Here is a 20,841-nt window from a genome sequence, read left to right on the forward strand (position 1 = left end):
CCTACTGTGCCAACCCGCTGTGCTTCAGCTGCCCGGTGCTCCGCTCGTTGTTGTGAGCGTCGCTCCTCCGCCCTCCGTTGTTGTTGGTGGGCGACTACCTCCAACTACCCAGTAGCGTAATCACACACACTCGCATGCATTAATACGATGATCTCTCGAATTAGCATAATGCATGTACATAATTAACATAATTTAGAATAATTATGCAAATTTAACATTTCATTTAATTTTTAACCCACATATACTACACCAGGTATATCAAGATCTCACCATGTCAATCCAGTGCTCGCAGAGCTGCATTGGCTTCCGGTTGCCGAACGAATTACTTATAAGCTCACACTCATTACACACAAAGCGCTAGCCACAAATGAACCACAACACCTTGCTGATCTTGTAAAGGAGCATAAACCATCACGTGAACTCCAGTCATCCTCGCAGTGGCTTTTGGCTAGCCACCAAAGATGGTCACCGCATTGCTCGCTTTCAGATGGCTTCTGCAGCCGTATGGAATGCTCTTCCTTCGGATATAAGGAACCCGTTTGAGCTATGCACTTTTAAATCTAGATTGAAAAATCGTTTCTCTAGAACTGCTTTTTGTTTTTAGTTTGCTATCCTTTTCCACACCTCCGATTAGCATGGTTGGCTATGTATCAGATCAGAATCAGAAAGGGTTTTATTCGCCATGAAAGTTCGCACAGACAAGGAATTAACTTTGGCAGGAAGGTGCATACATTAAACATATAGGAATCTTAAATCTTAAATAAGTGGTATACAAGTCTAACTATACTAAAGGTACAAAGTCCAACTAACACTAAGGGGCTAATAAATAAATAAAAAATACAAATAGGGTAACATAGTGTAAATATGACAAGGTTTCATTTTGTAGATAAAATGTTAAAGTGAGTGTAAGCCCTTGGCCTTGTTGAAGAGGCCAGCAGTGAATGGGAAGAAAATGTTCTTGTGGCGTGAGCTTTTGGTCCTGATGGACCGCAGCCTGAGGGGAGTAGCTGGAACAGAGAGTGTCCAGGGTGGGAGAAATCTGCCACAATCTTCCTCGCTCGCCTCATGGTCCTCGAGGTGTGCAGGTCCTCGAGGGTTGGTATATTGCAGGCAATCACCTTCTCAGCAGTGTGGATGATACGCTGCAGTCTGCTTTTGTCCTTGGCAGTAGCAGCAGCGTACCAGACGGTTATGGAGGAGGTGAGGATGTATTCAATGATTGCTGTATAGAAGTGCACCATCATTGTCTTTGGCAGGTTGAATTTCTCAGCTGCCATAGGAAGTACATCCTCTGTTGAGCTCTCTTGGTGAGGGAGCTGATGTTCAGTTCCCACTTGAGGTCCCGGGAGAGAATAGTGTCCAGGAAGTGGAAGGACTCCACAGTTTTAACTGTGGAGTCGCACAGGGTGATGGGGGTGAGTGGGGCTGTATTACCACTAAACCACGAGGTAAACTGAAAAATGTGACTAATAAGCTTGTGCCGGAGGCCCCGGGGGGACAGGCGTCTATGACGTCTCCTGGCCAAACCCCAATTGGCGGAGCCAGGAGATTGAATCTCTACCCTCAGGGCTCCTCCAGAAACAACGTAAAGCCACTACGGATGGCCACGTGGAATGTTTGAACGCTCACTGCGGAGGAGAGGCTGCCACTTCTTCTGTCAGGAGCTGGACCGGTACCGCCTGGATCTCTGTGGCATTCAGGAGGTCTGGTGGACCGGTTCTGGCTCCTGCCACCATGAGGGGTGGACAGTCCTCTACTCGGGGCAGCAGACTGCCAAACAACAGGGTGTGGCTCTTCTTTTCAACAAAAAAATTAAGGGGGCGTGGGAGCGTGGCGGTGAGGTGTGGGAAGCTGTAAGCCCCAGGCTACTTTGGGCTCGTCTTCCCATCAACCAGAGGCAAGGAGTGGTGGTCATGGTTACTTATGCCCCCACCGAAGACGAACATCCATGGAGGGATGCAGGCAAAGCCGATGAGTCAGATGCCTTCTATGACCTTCTGTCACAGGTGCTGGCTAAAGTGGCACCTCAGGATAGAGTCATCATTCTGAGTGACTTCAATGCCCGAGTTGGTCATGATGCTGGCACCTGGTCTGGAGTGATTGGAGGGCATGGGCCAGATCAGCTCAATAACAATGGTAGGAGGCTGCTAGATTTTTGTGCAGCCCATGGGCTTGTAATTAACAACACGCTGTTCCAGCATCGGCGCATCCACACAACATCATGGATGCATGCCAGGTCCAAGTAAGAACATCTGCTGGACTACATAGTGACGGACCAGCGGATGCGAGCCCATGTCCTTGACACCAGGACCTACCGTGGAGCTGATCTGCCCTCTGACCATCGACTAGTCATCTGTAAGATGCGCCTGCCATTCTTCCACTCCGGTGGTGGGTGTACACCCAGGATCCTATTCCAACCTAAAGTGGCCTGGTCTCAGTTATCTGATGAAAGTTTCAAGCGAGAATTTCATCATCGCTTGCGGCTGGGATTGGCATCGTCCCCCACTCCTCCTGATGTCGAGGGTAAATGGGCGGGGTTTGGGACTGTGGCTCATGCGGCTGCGGTGGCTGCTTTGGGTGTGCGGTTCGGGCCTCCCCGGAAACCCTGGCTGACAGGGGAGGTGTTCGGGATGGTTGAGAAAAGGCGGCGGGCCCGCTGTCGTCGGCTGCAGAGTCCCACATCAAAGGGTGAGGAGGCTTGCCGCAGCCTTCGCTCAGAGGTTCGGAGAGCCGTGGGGCACTGCGGGGATGGGTGGTGGTCGCGGGTTGCTGGAGAGATGGAGTCTGCCTCAGTGGCCCGCGATCACAGGTCTCTATTTAGCTCCATCGGAGAAGTGGCCTGCAGCGCCACACCTATTGTCATCATTGGGGAAGAAGCAGTGGTCCAGTCTCCGACCCCCAGGAGCAGGTTTTGCAGATTTGCTGTGCATTTCTGTGAGGTCCTGGGGGAGGGAAGGACCCTCAGCTGGGAGGGCATCGTGGCACAGAGTGGGGATGGTCCTGCTGGGGCTGCGGTGCCTCAAGTGTTGGAAGAAGTCACCCGCTGTGAGTGGCTGGCTGAAGTACCATCTATTTAGGAAGTACTTAAGGTGATCCGGAGTCTGAGACCAGGAAAGGCAGCGGGCAGAAATGATCTCCCAAGCGAGGTGCTGAGGGAGGGTGGCGTTTGTGCATAGACTGCCCTATGTGACATCATAGCAGCGGTCTGGACCACTGGGCGGGTTCCGCGGGATTGGAGGGATGCCCTGGTGGTCCCCCTCTTTAGGAAGGGGGACTGCACAGACTTTGGCAACTACGGGGGCATCTCACTCCTCAGTGTGCCGGGAACGGTCCTGGCGAGGATTATTCGGTATCGCCTCGCCGGGCACACTGGGGAGAGGCTTGCGGAGCCCCAGTGCGGTTTCGGGAAGGGGTGGTCCTGCACAGATGCCATGTTTTCTGTCCGTCTGCTGCGGCAGAGGTGTGGGAGTTCCAGCAGGACCTGCGTCTCTGTTTTCTTGACCTGGTCAAGGCTTATGATGCCATCGGTCGGGCTGGGCCTTGGGTTGTTCTTCGTGCTTTTGGAGTCCTTGACCCTCTGCTCACGATCATTGGGGACCTTCATGATGGTGGGCGAGCCCGGGTGAAACTACGTGGCCGGGAGTCAAAGCCATTCCCTGTACACCTTGGGGTGACAGGGATGTCCTCTGACTCCCACATTATTTAACATCTATTTTGACCACGTAGTTCATGAGGCCTTCAATAGCTTTGCCGGGGGAATCTCCATTTGGTACAGATATAATGGGAGGCTGATTGATGCCCGGGTGCGGTCAAGGGATGGCTCCCTATTGCTCAACCACGTTATGTATGCCGATGATTTGGTAATGGCTGCTCATTCAGAGGAGGAGTTGGAGACGCTGCTGCTGAGACTGCAGCGTGCCACTAAGAGATGGTGAGCTCCTCCGGCGGGCAGGGCTGCGTTGGCTGGGTCGTGTGGCCCGCGTGCCCAGCCGCATGCCGAGGCAGCTTTTGTTCGGCCAGATCGAGGGGGCTTTGATGGGCACGGCGCGGGCTAGGGAGGAGATAGAGTGGTGTGGTGCAGGAGGACGTGGAGCTGAGTGGACTTGGCGGTGGCTGGTGCCGGCGGTGTCGGGGTCGGCCTCTGTGGAGGAGGCTCGTGAGGGAAGCTGTTTGGGCAGTTGGAGGCGGTCGCCCTCCAACAACAACGGAGGGCGGAGGAGCGATGCTCACAACAAAGAGCGGAGCGCCGGGTGGCTAAAGCACAGCAGGTTGGCACAGTAGGGGGCACAGGTGGTGCACCAGCCAGTCATCTCAGTCAGTCGACCTGTGGCACCTGGGTCTGCCCCGTGACCTCCTGCCCACGGGCGTTCGACACTTCACGTGGCCTCAAGGTGCACATGGCCTGGCACAAGCGTCGTGGTGACGTCACCACCACTTAGTGGCGAATGGCGGTTGTTGTTGTTGTTATTCTTTTCTGAAGTCCACAACCATCTCAACTGTCTTTAGAGCATTTAGCTCTAAGTTATTCTGGCTACACCAGGTCACCAGGTTGTCAGCTTCCCACCTATAGTCAGACTCATCCCCACCAGAGATCAGCCCAATGAGGGTGGTGTCATCCGCAAACTTCAAGAGTTTGACGGACATATGATTGGAGGTGCAGCTGTTGGTGTACATGGAGAAGAGCAGTGGGGAAAGGACGCAGCCCTGAGGAGTTCCGGTGCTAATGGACCTGGAGTCAGAGACTTGTGTTCCCAGCTTAACGCACTGCTTCCTGTCAGACAGGAAGTCTGTGATTCACCTGCAGGTGGAGTCGGGCACGTTCAGCTGGAAGAGCTTGTCCTGAAGCAGGGCAGGGATGATGTTGTTGAAGGCAGAGCTGAAGTTCACAAACAGGATCCTGACGTAGGATGCTGGGGAGTCCAAATGCTGTACGGTGAAGTGGAGGGCCATGTTAACTGCATCGTCCACAGACCTGTTGGCTCTGTAGGCAAAACTGAAGGGGATCCAGGAGAGGGTATGTGATGGCTTTGAGGTGTTCCAGGACCAGGCGCTCAAAATACTTCATTACCACAGAGGTAAGGGCGACCGGTCTATAATAATTTAGTCCTGTTGGCCTTAGCTTTTTGGGCACAGAGATGATGGTAGAGGACTTGAGACAGGCTGGTACATGGCATGTCTCCAGGGAGGTGTTAAAGATGTTGGTGAACACCGGAGACAGCTGGTCAGCACAGTGCCTGAGGGAGTCTGGCCCAGCTGCTTTGCGTGGGTTCTGCCTCTTGAAAAGTCTGTTAACTTCTCCCTCCTGAAAGGAGAGAGTCGTCTCTGTAGTAGGGGTGGGGGATGGGGCCTCTTGGGTGGGAAGGGGTAGTTCAGGACAGTCTAATTGTCTTTCAAATCTGCAGTAGAACTCATTCAGGTCGTTCGCCAGGTGGGAGTCGTTAGTGGTGTAGGGGGCTCTGGGCTTGTAGTTGGTGATCTGCCTGAGCCCTCTCCATACAGAAGCAGAGTCGTTAGCAGAGATCTGGTGTTTTAGTCTCTCTGAGTACAGTCGTTTAGCCTCTCTCACTGCCTTGCTAAACCTGTTCTTCGACTCCTTGAATCTGTCTCTATCCCCACTCCTAAACGCTTCCTCCTTCTCCAACCTCAACCTTCTGAGTTTTGCTGAGAACCAGGGCTTGTTGTTGTTGAAGTTCACCCTGGTACGTGTTGGAATACAGCAGTCCTCACAGAAGTTGATGTACGACGTCACAGTCTCTGTGAGTTCATCCAGGCTATTGGTAGCAGTCGTGAACATATCCCAGTCAGTACAGTCCATGCACGCCCGCAAATCCTCCACAGTCTCACTGGTCCACTGTTTAGATGTCCTCACGGCAGGTTTACAGAGCGTTAGTTTCTACCTGTATGCAGGAATCAGGTGGACCATGGCATGGTCAGTGTCTCAGTGCTGCTCGGGGGATGGCGTGGTAGGCTCTACTGACTGTAGTGTAGCAGTGATCCAGAGTGTTCCCTTCTCTGGTAGGGCATTTAGTGAATTGTATGTATTTGGGGAGTTCGTGGCTGAGATTACCTTTGTTAAAGTCGCCAAGTACGATAACCAGCGAATCTGGATTTGCTCGCTCCACACTCAGAATCTGGTTGGCGAGCATGCGTTGGGCCTCTTTAACCTGAGGACCCGGCGGCAAGTAAACTCCGACCAAAATAAGCGAAGCGAACTCGCGAGGCGAGTAGAAAGGTTTACAGTTTATAAAAAATGATTCAAGAAGCGGAGAACAATGTTGCAGAATCACTATGACATCTACACACCAGCCACTGTTAATGTAAAAGCAAATACCACTGCCTTTCGTCTTGCTGGAGAGTGCTATGTCACGATCCGATCTTACAAGATGGAATCCTGCCAGTTGTAGCGCAGTGTCCGGAATCAAATCACACAGCCATGTCTCCGTGAAAGAACACAAAACAGAAGATGAAAGAAAGTCTCTGTTTTTCACCATCAGTAGCTGAAGTTCGTCCATTTTGTTGCACAGTGAACGTACGTTGGAGAGGAAAAAGCTTGGAAGCACTGTTCGGACCCCGTGTCTGCATAGCTGTACTAGAGCCCCCGACCGTTTACCCCTTGGGCGGCGTTTTGCTGCTTGAGCAAAGCCTAGTGCGGCTTTGACTAGAATGCCCACTAATTCTGCCGCTGGAAGCAGCAAAGTGGGAAATAAATTCACAGGAGTTGTTTCCCTGATGTTTAAAAGTTCGTCTCTTGTTAGGGAACTCTGAAAATCTTGGCAAAACACTGAATTAACAGACAAAACAAGACAAAACAGGGCGCACCGACCGGCTGAGGCTACCATCATCGGCTCCATCTTCTCACCAGCACGGATGTGCTGAACAGCAGGCCTCTCTCACCAGCACGGGTGTGCTGAACAGCAGGCCCCTCTCACAAACACGTTTCTGCTGAACAGCAGGCCTCTCTCACTAGCACTGGTGTGATGAACAGTAGGCCCCTCTCACCAGCACAGGTGTGCTGAACAGCAGGCCTCTCTCACCAGCACTGGTGTGCTGAACAGCAGGCCTCTCTCACCAGCACTGGTGTGATGAACAGTAGGCCCCTCTCACCAGCACAGGTGTGCTGAACAGGAGGCCCCTCTCACAAACATGTTTGTGCTGATCAGCAGGCCCCTCTCACCAGCACGGGTGAGCTGAACAGGAGGCCTCTCTCACCAGCACGGGTGTGCTGAACAGCAGGCCCCTCTCACAAACATGTTTGTGCTGAACAGCAGGCCCCTCTCACCAGCACGGGTGAGCTGAACAGTAGGCCTCTTTCACCAGTACAGGTGATCAAGTAAAACAAGACAAAACTGGACAAAACAGGGCGCACCAACCGGCCGAGGCTGCCATCATCGGCGCCACAAATGCATATGTTTCAAATGGTGCGAAAGAAGTTCAACATATTTACACATACATGTGGCAAAACCCTGCTTGCCATGAGGGACATAGCAAAGCAAGTCAAAGCTGCCGATGTGGTAGTGGCTGGAGTTCCCAGTTTTTACGTGGGTTTCTTGTAGATATTGTTGATTGCATGTTGGAAATTCTAGATTTAAAGCTTTCGTGACTGCAAGGATCCATACTCTTTGGTTCTATTCGGTAAAGTCACGTAGGTAAAAAATAAAACAAAAATAACGACGTTTCGGCCACAACACAAGTGGCCTTCATCAGGTGAAGGGGCCAGACTGTCTAGAGGACAGCGCTGGAGTGAACACAACCAAGCTCAGACCCGCGGCCTTTAAGCTGTGTAAAGGTCGCGGTCTGAGCTTGGCTGTGTTCACTCCAGCGCTGTCCTCTAGACAGTCTGGCCCCTTCACCTGATGAAGGCCACTTGTGTTGTGGCCGAAACGTCGTGATTTTTGTTGTTTTATTTTTTACCTACGTGACTTTACCGAATAGAACCAAAGAGTATGTTGGAAATTGCTGATTAAGCAGCAGTTCTGCTGACAGATCCTCAACGTTGTAGAACTCGGAGTGCCATTGTGGAAAATGGAGGATTGCACAACATCAGAGCTGCAGGTGGCGGTCCGTAGAGAGACCGAGCTCAAAACTCAGTCCACTGGTTGGATCATTACCTTCCCCGGGGGAGCCCGGGTACCACATGGACGTTTTTAATAAGATAATAAAGATGCTTAGACACACAGATCAATAGTTATTGTTCTATTGGAAACCAACATGGTTATTTATCTCAGTGTTAATAGCATACATCAATGTAAAAATTCACACTCAGAAATGGATGTATTTAGTGAGATTGTTGGTTTTATTTTTCACCATCATGTTCTGTGGTGGTGACTATGATCGTCCGGTCCGTAATGAGGTGGAACTACCTGACTGAACTAGCAAGGCGATGTTTGTGACCGCGCCAGTGTTGAACACAAGATCAAACAAGGGTAATTTTACTTAAGTGCAGTAAACACTGACCAGCAGAATAAATCTCTACGTTACTTTTATTATCAAAGGTGCATTCCAACTTGTCACAAATAAGAACATAGTACAATGGGTCCCATGTGCATGATGTGTGCATGATGTGTGCGTGCTACGACTTCACGTCTGCCAGCAAAACGCTGCCCTCGCTGGCCTTCCACAGGCAGCTTGACTCTACGCATTCCCATTCAAAAACACAGAGCCTCCCCAACTGTACCTTATGTTGAACTTCTTCCGCACCGTACGTAGCCAATTGTGCTAATCCGAGGTGCGAATATACAGGCGTCAGGGTCTGGATCGAACCCACGATCTCCTGTATACCAGGCAAGGTAGTTCATATCTCCCTCCCAATTACCTGCCCCTATTGTTCATCCCTACCTGCCACCTTTTCTGGAGTCACAAAATACCTCCATGCTTCTACCTATGCCATCCCACAATCAGAATATTTATACTGGAGGAATACTATGAGCTCTAAAGCTCTTTTTCATAGATGTCCAGGAGAGGCAGTTCATTCAGAAATCACCTTTCTTCATTCTGTGCGCACTTCTAATTCCCATGCACCTCCACCCCTAATTTGCATTACCTGTTCATTATCCCAAATGCTCGTGCTTACCCCTTATTCTATTGGTCGCAACATACTCCTTCAAGAGTATGCAGTCACTAGAGTTTGTCAGTTTTTTATAAAATGAATTAAAGTGAGATAACAGTCTTGCAATGCTTGCTTTATATTTCGATTTGTACGCAAATGCGGTTGTCAAGCATATAGTTCTCTTGCTTGTGGATATACCATTTTACCCCGTCAACAAATGCATAAGCAAGTTTAAACCTCACTGTACAATGATTAGTCTCGGGTTAATATTATTGAGTGGACTTGCGCTGTAGAGAGTTTACTATTTGGCAAAGATGTGTTTGTGAATTGTTTTCTTCCTTGCTGTACTTCATTTTGTTTGCTTTGATTTTGTCACTTCCGAATTAGACTATCCTGGTATTTTGAGTGTTCACCTGGTTAAACAAAATAGCATTAAAGGACAGTTGTGCTGTGCTGTCCCAAAAAGCCTTGCAAAAACAATACCCCAATTTTCAGAATCGCCAGCTTAAATATTCTAGGAAAATCACATTTGTGCATTACAACGTGTGTGGGCACTGGATGCTAAAGTGAGGAGTGGGAGTCTGTGGCTAGTGTCGGCCCTGCGGCGTTTGTGCCCGAAGTGGAGGAACAGCCATAGTTGCTGTGGTCGCCCTCGCAGATCTTGGGGCAGCCCTGGGGGTGGAGACGGAGGGAGAGATCAAGAGACACTGTTTGGCATGTCGGAACCTAATAATTACACAGAAATAACGAAGTTAATTTGTCCAATAGAGCCTCACTTGTCGTTGCCCCTTTTTTTTCAGGAGACCCCTGCACTGGCATGTTTGGCCAATCTTACAGAATATTTTGCATGTTTAATTGATGAAAGCTGCAATGTAATGCTCAAATTTACGTATATTAGTCATACACATTTTGCTTAAAAACTGACGTCCAGAGCCCATGTCACTAAAACTTGTCTACTCTTCAGGAGAGAGCTGGGAGCTTCCTTGCAGAGAAGGGTTCAGTCAAGTCTTTGGTGCACCATGCACAGCATCTGACAAAGGGCCTTGCGTGATGCAATGATAACATTTCGTACATAAAGAGTGAAATGTCTAAACATGTATTATAAATGTAATATAAATTACCTTAATGTTATCAATAAACTCTATATTCTCCAATATAATCAGAATATAGAGTTTATTGATAACATTAAGGTAATTTATATTTTAGTTTTTTATTGGTTCACTATATAGTACTGTGAATAGCTCAGATGTGTAGGCCTTGACTTCAACATAGTCATTTCTGTGACCAGTCACTAGCTAATCACTCAGTTATTTCAATGCTAAATTCGCCTAGTTATTTCAATGCTAAATTCTCCTGTTTGATTTGTACTAAGTGCCTCGGTGAATGTGTATGCTCTGACTTTAACGTAGCTATTTCTGTGAGCAGTTACAAGCTAATCACTCAGCTATTTCAATGCTAAATTCTATGCTAATTCCATTGTCAAGGGGTGCCTCTGCGGATGTGTATGCTTTAACTTAGCTATTTCAATGCTAAATTCTATGCTAATTCCTTTAACAAGGGGTGCCTCTGCGGATGTGTATGCTTTAACTTTTAACATAGCTATTTCTGTGACCAGTCACAAGCTAATCATTCAGCCATTTCAATGCTAAATTATATGCTAATTCCTTTGTCAAGGCGCTTTGTTCCTCTCACACAGCTTAAAGGCCGTGATCTGAACGTGGCTCTTTCACTCCAGCGCTGTCCTACCAGACAGTCTCGTCCCTTCACCTGATGAAGGCCGCTTGTGTTGTGGCCGAAACGTCGTGAGAATATTATTGTTATTTTATTTTATCAATTTATTATTTTATTCTCATTCTACGTGACTTTACCGAAAGAACCAAAGAAGATGAATCATTGCAGTCACGAAAGCTTTAAATCGAAAATTATTGTTTCCCTTCAACGTGACTTTACCGAAAGAACTAAGAATATGAAATGGATCACTATGGAGCATAGCGCTGGTTGCTGGCAGAGAAAGGGATCTGCGGTTGCAGAAGCCCTATCTGTCAGCAGGTCACATGATAAGCAGAGAGGGATGTAGGGCAAAGGTGATAGAGAGGTTCCAGAACGGGGGCGTGGCCGGGGGCGGAGCGAGGCCACGCCAGGAGGATAAAAGGGGACCCCGAGCGAAGGTACGGGGCTGTTGCTTGGAGTGGAATCCCGTCGGACTGCTGGAGTCTTCATCACCGTCTTCACCTTCTCAGCGTTGTCAGGCAGTCTGTTAGCTGTCCTGACTGAAAGAGTAGTTACCCCTTGTACCCTGTGAAGGCTATAATAAAGAGTGCTTCCTATTCCTAGTGTCTCTGAGTGTATCACTACACATGTGTAAGGTTTTCTGAAAGGCTGACCCTATTATTATGGGTGTAATATTCTCCTGTGATGAAGGTGGATATACTTCTTAACAGCACTAGTTGTAAACACCGCAGAACTATCGAGGAACAGGCAGCTGTTGGTTTAATTCCATGTTCCTGGCTATGGTCAGAAGGCAGCTCCAAAAGTTAGGATGTCCTGGGCTGGCATTGAAAAAACACAAATAGGTTACATGAGGTGTCCAGCTGGAATCGAATATGATTAGCAGGGCCGTCCAGAGCGGCGTGTGGGGCAAATCCTAGCGTGTGGTCTACCCGACACCTTCAAGCTAAACACCAAGTTTTACATTTGACACTGTGATGGCAAAGAGCGGGGCTCCCCAATGCACAGGGCCCTGGGCGGTCACCCCGATTCGCCGTGTACCCCTAGAGACAGCTCTGCTGATTGGCCAGGGGATTTGAAGGGCAGAAACCTGGGAATTTCAAAGGGTAAATTGGTGTGGGTTAAAAAACGAAGTTAAGGGTCAGTTGAGGAACACTCAATAATTACTTGCAAGAGCTATAAAGATGCGCCGGTCAGTTATTGGGGTGATTTTATTATTGGATTCAACACACCCATGAGAGTCCAGTCCTCGTGTATATCTTGCATTGTTTGGTAAAAAAAGTATTCCTTACCTGAGATATTTTGTCTGGTATTTCACATGCACATACACCACGATCATATCGGTTGATCCATCAATAATCTAAATAATATGTTCAGAGAATCGCAGGATTTTCAGGGACATTGGATTCGGTTAAAACTAAGGATGTCCTGTAACCATGCAATTTTCAGTTATATTTGCAAGTTATGCATTCATATGCATTCCCCAAACACATGGAATCTGACAATTGAACCTTCTCCACTCCATGTGGCTTTGCTGTATAGCAAGCTGAGCACATGTGCCACTGTGGCATCACAGTTTATTCGAGACACCTGCACATCATATTTTTTACACCAATAAATCACTTATGAACGCTTGCTTACCCAGGAAAGCCACGCTTCCGTCTCGATACACATTTCAGTAGGGTCCTGTCAAGTTTTTGCAGTAGGGCCGATGATGTTATGCATACTCCCAATTGAGTAATTTGCAGGCAATTTTTCAGCATTGCAGTGTCTTTTTTTAGCTAAAGGAGGACAGCCAGAAGAAACCCATGCTGAACAAGGGGATAATGTACAAACTCCACGCAGAATTGTGCCCGATCCAGGAATCTAACCCAGGTCCTTCTTGCCGTGAGGCATGATTGTTGCGACTGCACCACTCTGCAGCCTAGCCTCGTATGCTTGTGCTCCTTTCACCTCCGAGCCGCCTCCGTGGAGCGTGGTTCGTCTCTCTGCTTCTCGCTGCCAATGGCATCCACACCGAGAATCTGTGCGGCAGGAGCCTCCTGTGTAGAAGGAACCAGTCCTCTTGGGCTCGTGCCCTCCACACAGCTGGCTGGGCGACGCTGGGCACAGTGCCACGTGATGAGCTGAGGATGGAGTCGCAGGCAATCATGCAGGCAGGAAACCAGAAATGAGCAACTTTCTAGTTGCTCATCTCTGGTTTCCTGCTTCTACAGGCACATACCGACTGGCAACTGTGCAGAGAGGCAACCAAACCACAGACCTGGAACCTCAAGACAGTCAACATAGATAAGTAATAGACAAGAAGGCACTGTTTTTTATTGTTAAAATTAAATGTAAGGCCATAAACGAAATGGTTCTAAAAACGGTTCACCAAATGGTTCGCTGGGTCAAAAATTTTAATGGGACTGGTCTCAATCTCAAACGGCCTCACCAGCGACATATGACCCATTAATCAGAGCTTCTGTATCAGCTGGCCTTTTAAGAAAGAGCCAGAGGAAGCCATCCACAACCAGAAGGAGTCATCCACAATCGTAAAGAGCCATCCACTACCAGAAAGAGCCATCTGCAAACATCGTGGACCTCAAGTACAGCAAAGTACAGCAGAGTACAGAAAAGCTGTATCCATGTAGGTGTTTGTGTTATGACCAGAGAGTCACCCACAATCTATGGAGACAGTGGATAAAGAGTTTATAAAGTGTTTTTGTACAGTACTCGATTTAATTTGACAGTTTATGGAACTTATATTATTGCCTTAAAGTGGAAATACTTCACAATGCATGAACCTTGATTCTGGTGTTAGAAGCAAGAGCCATTGGCTTGTGCCTGCATACCGTTCCGGGCTCTGCACGCCATACGAACCATCGCGGGCAATGCAACCGGGAGACCGATATTTTTGTCATCCCCTCCAGCATGTCTGACAGGAGCTGGTGACAGAGATTTTAAAATGTTGTTTTCATTACAAGATTGGCCCAAAAGCGTGCCTCTCTCACAAGTCCATCTCAGTGTGGGCAGTGTTCGTGTGGATCGTAGTTGGATACAGCACCGGGGTGAATTTGCCTAACTGGAAGTTGAATTGCCAAATCGATGCTCGGGCGTAGCCCCGTTCCAGCTGGCATGTGACATCACGGCTTTGAAAAACACGCTCCAAATGCGGACTCTGGCACAGGAGTTGCATGGGAAGGACTTTGAATGCGTCGTGGAGACGAAGCATTTGATGTGCCAGTGCAGGCGAGCTGGTGCGAGACATCGACAATGTCATGGGAGAGCAAGGGCACCTGTCCATTTGGTCGGCAGAGCGCAGTGGCGATGTGCGAGCCCGTCTTAAACCGCGGCCATTCTGCCCACAACAAATCCGTGGGGGGGCAGGCACTGACCCCGCTGGCCCCTGCCCACACCTGCACACACACGGGAGACAAACAGTCCCCACGTAGCCTCGAGCAGCACGTGGGGGCAAGTTCTGTTTTCGAGTAGCACCTATGAAGGCTGGCACGGTGTATAAGGGGGTGGGTGGCCAGCATCATGCCTGGCCACCTTTGCCTCCCCAGTGCTGATGCTGACACGCTGCATCAGGTACTCATTGAAGACAGTATCGACCTAGGGGACACCCAGGACTGGTTCAAATATTCACCACTGTTGATGGTCATGAGCGGGAATCGAACTCGGGTTGCCAGGTTCGTAGCACAGTGCACAAACCACTGCGCCCACATTCCCCACAAAAGCGAGCGTACACACACAACAACAACCGCTATTCGCCACTAAATGGCGGTGACGTCACCACGACGCTTGTACCACACACACGTACACACACGCACACACACACACGTACACACAACAACAACAACCGCCATTCGCCACTAAGTGGCGGTGACATCACCACGATGCTTGTGCCAGGCCATGTGCACCTTGAGGCCACGTGAGGTGTCGAACGCCCGCGGGCAGGTCACTGGGCAGACCCAAGTGCCACGGGTCGACTGACTAAGATGACTGAGATGACTGGCTGATGCACCACCTGTGCCCCCTACTGTGCCAACCTGCTGTGCTTTAGCCACCTGGCGCTCCGCTCGTTGTTGTGAGCGTTGCTCCTCCGCCCTCCGTTGTTGTTGGAGGGCGACTACCTCCAACTGCCCAGTAGCGTCCTTCACGAGCCTCCTCCACAGAGGCCGATCTTGACACCGCTGGTACCAGTCATCGGCAAGTCCACTCAGCTCCACGTCCTCCTGTACCACATCACTCCATCTCTTCTCTAGCCCGTGCCGCGCCCGTTTAGCCCCCTCAATCCGGCCGAACAAAAGCTGTTTCGGCATGCGGTGGCTGGGCATGCGGGCTACATGACCCAGCCAATGCAGCCTTGCCTGCCGGAGGAGCTCATCGATGGGACCTTGCCCAGATCTTTCAAAGATTTGTGAGCTCCTCACACAATCCAGCCTGGTTAAACCCAGGATGGATCGTAGGCAGGCTAGCCTAAATGTTTCTAACCGGCGAAGATGTTCCATTTGGGGGGTCCACGTTTCGCAAGCGTAGAGAAGGGAGGGAATGACCGTGGCCGAGAAGACCTGAAGCTTAGTGCGGAGCGACAGACCAGGTAGCTTCCACACAGCGTTACGCAGCCGATGAAAAGATATTGCCGCTCGATTGATTCGGAGTGAGACCTCTGCTGTTAAACTGGAGCCGGTCATAAGCACACTGCCCAGGTATGGGAAACTCTCCACAACTGCCCCATCACCGATTGGGAGTTGTGGGGGTGCAGTGTCCGATGGTACAAAATACCCAGACAGGTGCTTAGTTTTGGTGGGGCTGATGGTAAGGCCTGTTGTATACGGCCCTTTTTCCATAATTGATATCCATAAGAATATTTTCCGATATAGATTTTTTTAGTGGCAAAAGATAAATAATTAATAAAACACGTAAGCCAGCACAGAAAACCAGATGTCGACCATAAACAGGCCATAAATAAATAAATATTTAGACTCTCAAGGCGAGGATGTAACAGCTATCTGCGAAGATCTCCAGATGAACAAGAGTTTGATGTGCCCTAAGGAAGGGGGGGGGGGGGGGGTCTCTCAGAGGTCAGTTCTGCCAAGAGACGTGAAGACGCCCACGAGTTAAACCATTTTTTCCCTTATTTGCCATTAAAACAACGGTTGAAATTTGAAATGCAATAACCGGAATAAGCTAAAATTAGCGATCCTCACGATCACTCAAATTAAGACCAGGCCACCAGATACGTCAGCGAATCATTATCCTATTATTAATTCGATATCAAATGATTTTCACCTTTAATACTTTTACTGTAAATCACAAGCTTAGGGACAGAAATACCGAGTCACATCAAAGGTTATCGACAAGGAATGTGGCGAACGGGCAAACTTACGAAAGAGTTTAAACAATATCCCAAGCAACCCCGACCACCTTTGTCTCTCTCGCAGCTCGGAGACGCAGGAACCACACCTTATCACAAGGGGCCATCTGGAGCGAGCCAGACGGTTAATGAGAAAACACACCCCACCCCACACACCACAGCCAGCAAACAAGTAATTAGCAAGCCTGGCAAACAAGTTTTTAAGTTAAAATAAATCGCAATACATTTATATGATAAGACAGACAGAATGACGAAAATTAATAAAACTGAATAAGAGCCAACGTAATGGGGTGGATCAAACTGGTTGAATATAAAATCGAAATGATATTTCAGCGATGTTAACTCAAGGTATAGAGAGATAGAAAGATCCCGGCCACCTTTGTCTCTCCCCACAGCACGTGATTAAAAAAAATGCATACGCTCGAAAGAGCATAGAATTGTTCTGAATCTTGGGGACCTATCATAAGCACACTAATGACTAATCCAGCACATAATCAATGAGCGTTAAATCGAAGATAATCGTATCCTTATTGATAATACGGAATTAAATAACAAGTCGAGTTGACTCTCTCTCATTCACGCTCGCTACGCCTGTATAACTGCATACGATTAATTGCGTTATTCCAATTAATAACCAACCTTCGTCACCGAGACTGGACCTGATGATCATAACGACCTGCATTATCATAACCACGCCCACTCGCACAAATTAATACGATTATCTCTCGAATTAGCATAATATATGCACATAATCGCCCACATAAACATAATTTTGGATAAATTATGCAAATTTCTAATTTCATTTAATTTTTATTATTTCCATCAAATTTTCATAACCTACATATACAACAGGCCCCATCTCTTAGTGGCACGCTCCAGTCTCAGTAGCAGCGTCTCCAAATCCTCCTCTGAATGAGCAGCTATTACCAAATCATCGGCATACATAACGTGGCTGAGCAATAGGGAGCCATCCTTTGACTGCACCCGGGCATCGATCAGGCTCCCATCATATCTGTACCATATGAAGGCTTCACGAACTACGTGGTCAAAATAGATGTTAAATAATGTGGGAGCCAGAGGACATCCCTGTCGCACCCCAAGGTGTACAGGGAATGGCTCTGACTCCCGGCCACGTAGATTTACCCGGGCCAGCTCACCATCATAAAGGTCCTTAATGATCGTGAGCAGAGGATCAGGTACTCCAAAAGCACGAAGAACAACCCAGTGCCCAGGTCTACTGATGGTATCATAGGCCTCGACCAGGTCAATAAAGCAGAGATGTAGGTCTTGCTGGAATTCCCTACACCTCTGCTGTAGCAGACGGACAGAAAATATGGCATCTGTGCAGGACGCCCTTTCCTGAAACCGCATTGGGGCTCAGCAAGCCTCTCCCCAGCGTACCTGGCAAGGCGATGTTGAATAACCCTTGCCAGGACCTTTCCCGGCACACTGAGGAGTGAGATGCCCCTGTAGTTGTTACAGTCTGTGCGGTCCCCCTTCTTAAAGAGGGGGACCACCAGGGCATCCTTCCAATCCTGCGGAACCTGTCCAGTGGTCCAGACTGTTGTTATGATGTCATATAGGGCAGTCTGTGCACAAACGCCACCCTCCCTCAGCATTTCGCTTGGGAGATCATCTCTGCCCGCTGCCTTTCCTGGTCTCAGACTCCGGATCGCCTTCAGTACTTCCTCAACAGATGGCACTTCAGCCAGCCACTCACAGGGGGTGACTTCTTCCAATATTTGAGGCACCGCAGCCTCAGCCGGGTCATCCTCACTTTGTGCCATGATGTTTTCCTGGCTGAGGGATTTCCCTCCCCCAGGACCTCACAGAAATGCTCAGCAAATATGCAAACCTGTTCCTGGGGGTCGGAGATTGGATCACCGTTCTTTCCCCTAATGATGGTAATAGGTGTGGCGCTGCAGGTTACTTTTTTGATGGAGTTAAATAGAGATTTGTGATCGCGGGCCACTGAAGCAGACTCCATCTCCTCAGCAACTCGCGACCACCACCCATCCTTGCAGCGCCTCACGGCTCTCCGAACCTCCGAGCGAAGGTTGTGGTAAGCCTCCTCATTCTCTGACGTGGGATTCTGTAGCCGATGACAGTGGGCCTGTCGCTTTTTCTCAACCATCCTGAACACCTCCTCTGTCAGCCAGGGTCTCTGGGGAGGTCTGGACTGCATACCCAAAGCAGCCATTGCAGCTGCATGAATCACAGTCCTAAACCTCGCCCATTTACCCTCGACATCAGGAGGAGTGGGGGACGATGCCAACCCCAGCCGCAAGCGATGATGAAATTCTCGCTTGCAACTTTCATCAGATAACTGAGACCAGGCCACTTTAGGTTGGAATGGGGTCCTGGGTGTACACCCACCACCGGAGTGGAAGAATGGCAGGCGCATCTTACAGATGACTAGTCGATGGTCATAGGGCAGATCAGCTCCACACACACGTACACACACACACGCTCGCGTGTCCGTTGAGGCTGACACACCACACCTGTGTGTGTCCGCACCACGCCGCCCAGAAACCCCCGTGTCACAAGTGCCGACGTTCGCACATTGCACCAGGAACAGGAGCCATCGCAGTGGTCATTTGGAACCTTAGTGGCGACCTTCGAATCATTGACATGCGCAGCATTCAGGGAACACTGCGCGTGTGTTTGCATGCATGTGCACTGAGCAATGACAGCAGTGAAGTCGTGCAGTACAGAAACATTTCATGAACACAAATCATTCGCCTTCATGAATTACATCACGGCTGATAATTCTGGAAGTCTTACGCCACTGGTTGTTGCCACAAACGGCCCTTATACAGGCTCTGGGGTTCCCACAAGTTTCCGCTCTGGACCCAGTGCTCCTCGGGACAAGGATAATGGAGGGAACTACAGAGAGCTCCGTGTGCAGGATTGGAGAGGCTGCGCGAGGCCACATCATGACACCACGAGACACATTCAGGGGCTGTCAGTCTCCACCTTTTCTTGACCATATCCTGCCTGTGCCTCACTCAAGGGTTAGGGATTGACTAGGGTTAGGGATTACCGTAAGGATGAGTTCAGTTTGGGGTGGGGATGTTTGGCCAATTGTAATGACTGCTTTGCACATGGGGGGAATCCGGAATACCCGGAGAAATCCCATACATATCAACTAAATTATTTTATTTTACCAGGTAAGGCCCACTGAGCTGTATAGCTCTTTTTCAGAAGCGACCTGGCCACAGATTATAGCTCAATAAAGTGACTTATCATGTGGAAATTTATATCAACCAAATATTCTACACGTATATTGATTCTAAATGTGGAGGGAAAAACCGGAGGACACGACCACAGAAAAAAACATGCAAACTCTAAATACACAGGCATCAGGGCCAGAGGAGAGAAGTCATGACCTCCTGCATACCAGGCAAGGTATTTAACATCATGACCACTCTGGCTGCACTGAGTCAGGAATTCGGAGATTGATCCACCAGCGCTGGACCGCGGGTCGCCGCCTGTCCGAGCGAGCGCCGCGCCTCACCGTGATGGCCACGCCGGGCGGCAGGCGCAGCTCATGGGGGAAGCGATAGATGGCGATGGGGGTCCCTCGCGGCTGGCAGCCGCCTCCCCCCCCTGTTTGGAGCTGCTGCAGGAGGCACCCGCCCAGCTCCTCGCTGTGCCGCGCGCTTGAGTTGAGCACCTGCACGAAGCGGCCGCTCGGACCGACCTCCACGACCTGCAGCCAGCTGGGGACATGCACACACGCAAGCTGTCACGCATGCTCGCTCGCTCTCAAAGGGTTGATTGATAAGAGTCGATTGATGGGCCAACAGGCGCCAGCCTGGCGAGAGCCTAAAGAGACGCACGAGAGGTGTCGGATAATTAGCAGAGGGATATAAGGGTGCGTGCATGAGCGAAGAAAGAGTTGTTGCCGGGGACCAAGTGTGAAGACATCTTGCCGCTGCCGCTCCAGCCGTCAATGGGATCTCAACCCTCACGCCGTCGCCGGAGGGGTGTTGGCTGATCCCTCTGCCTGGGACAGACGGGTGAGCGGGTCTGAGGGAGCGTAGGTGAGGGCAGCAGTGGAGATGTAGTGTCACTGAGTGCGAAGACGCTGTGTGCGGAGACGTTGTGTGCGAGGATGCTGTGTGCGGAGTCGCTGAGAGCAGAACTACTGAGTGCAGGATAAGGGAGGTGAAAGGTAGATAAGAGTGGGGAGAGGTTAAACATAAGTGACCGTATAGATAGTTATAGGAGTGCCTACAACTGGAGCAAAAATAGGTGAATAAAGTGTAAGCAGGTGACTTGTTACAACGTGTCGGTGTGAGTAATTTTTGAAGACACCACAATGGTGCTAATGCACCTTAAAGAGTAATGCTGTATCCTAGATATTGAAAGATGCACGTTTCCTCCCCAGTATTTTTAAGTGAAAATTTGAGGTGTCTCTGTATACGAGTGTGTGGGGATCGGTAGTGTAGCAGTTAGCACGAACCTAGTGATTGGAGTTCGATTCCCGCTCACGGCCAACACCAGCGACGATTGTTTGAAAAGGTCCTGGGCCTCCCTAGGTTGACTCTACCTCAAGTACCAGGTGTGGTGTGTAAACATCGCCACTGGCGAAACAAAGGCGGCCAGGCTTGGTGTTGGTCACCCACCCCCTCGTGTGCCGTGCCGCCTTCATAAGTGCTCGCCAACAGCTCTTCTTTGTGTGACAGATGACATTTATATA

General features: G+C 49.6%; 1 protein-coding gene across 2 annotated transcripts in view; it reads right to left on the reverse strand.

The window, feature by feature from the left end:
* Window positions 1-8,272: 8,272 nt before the first annotated feature.
* The window catches only part of LOC116945467 (uncharacterized), a 57,497-nt gene continuing 44,928 nt past the window's right edge, over window positions 8,273-20,841 (reverse strand). For both annotated transcript variants that reach the window (XM_076069289.1, XM_076069288.1), the window contains exons 9-12: window positions 19,654-19,858; window positions 14,053-14,172; window positions 12,728-12,900; window positions 8,273-9,718 (exon numbers count right to left, since the gene is read on the reverse strand). In XM_076069289.1, the coding sequence (XP_075925404.1) occupies window positions 9,634-9,718; window positions 12,728-12,900; window positions 14,053-14,172; window positions 19,654-19,858 (583 nt within the window). In that variant the 3' untranslated portion in view covers window positions 8,273-9,633. The remainder of the gene's footprint in view (window positions 9,719-12,727; window positions 12,901-14,052; window positions 14,173-19,653; window positions 19,859-20,841) is intronic.

The sequence above is a fragment of the Petromyzon marinus genome, chromosome 24 (assembly GCF_048934315.1).
Source record: "Petromyzon marinus isolate PM22_M1 ecotype Great Lakes invasive population chromosome 24, UKy_Petmar_22M1.pri1.0, whole genome shotgun sequence".
Taxonomy (NCBI): domain Eukaryota; kingdom Metazoa; phylum Chordata; class Hyperoartia; order Petromyzontiformes; family Petromyzontidae; genus Petromyzon; species Petromyzon marinus.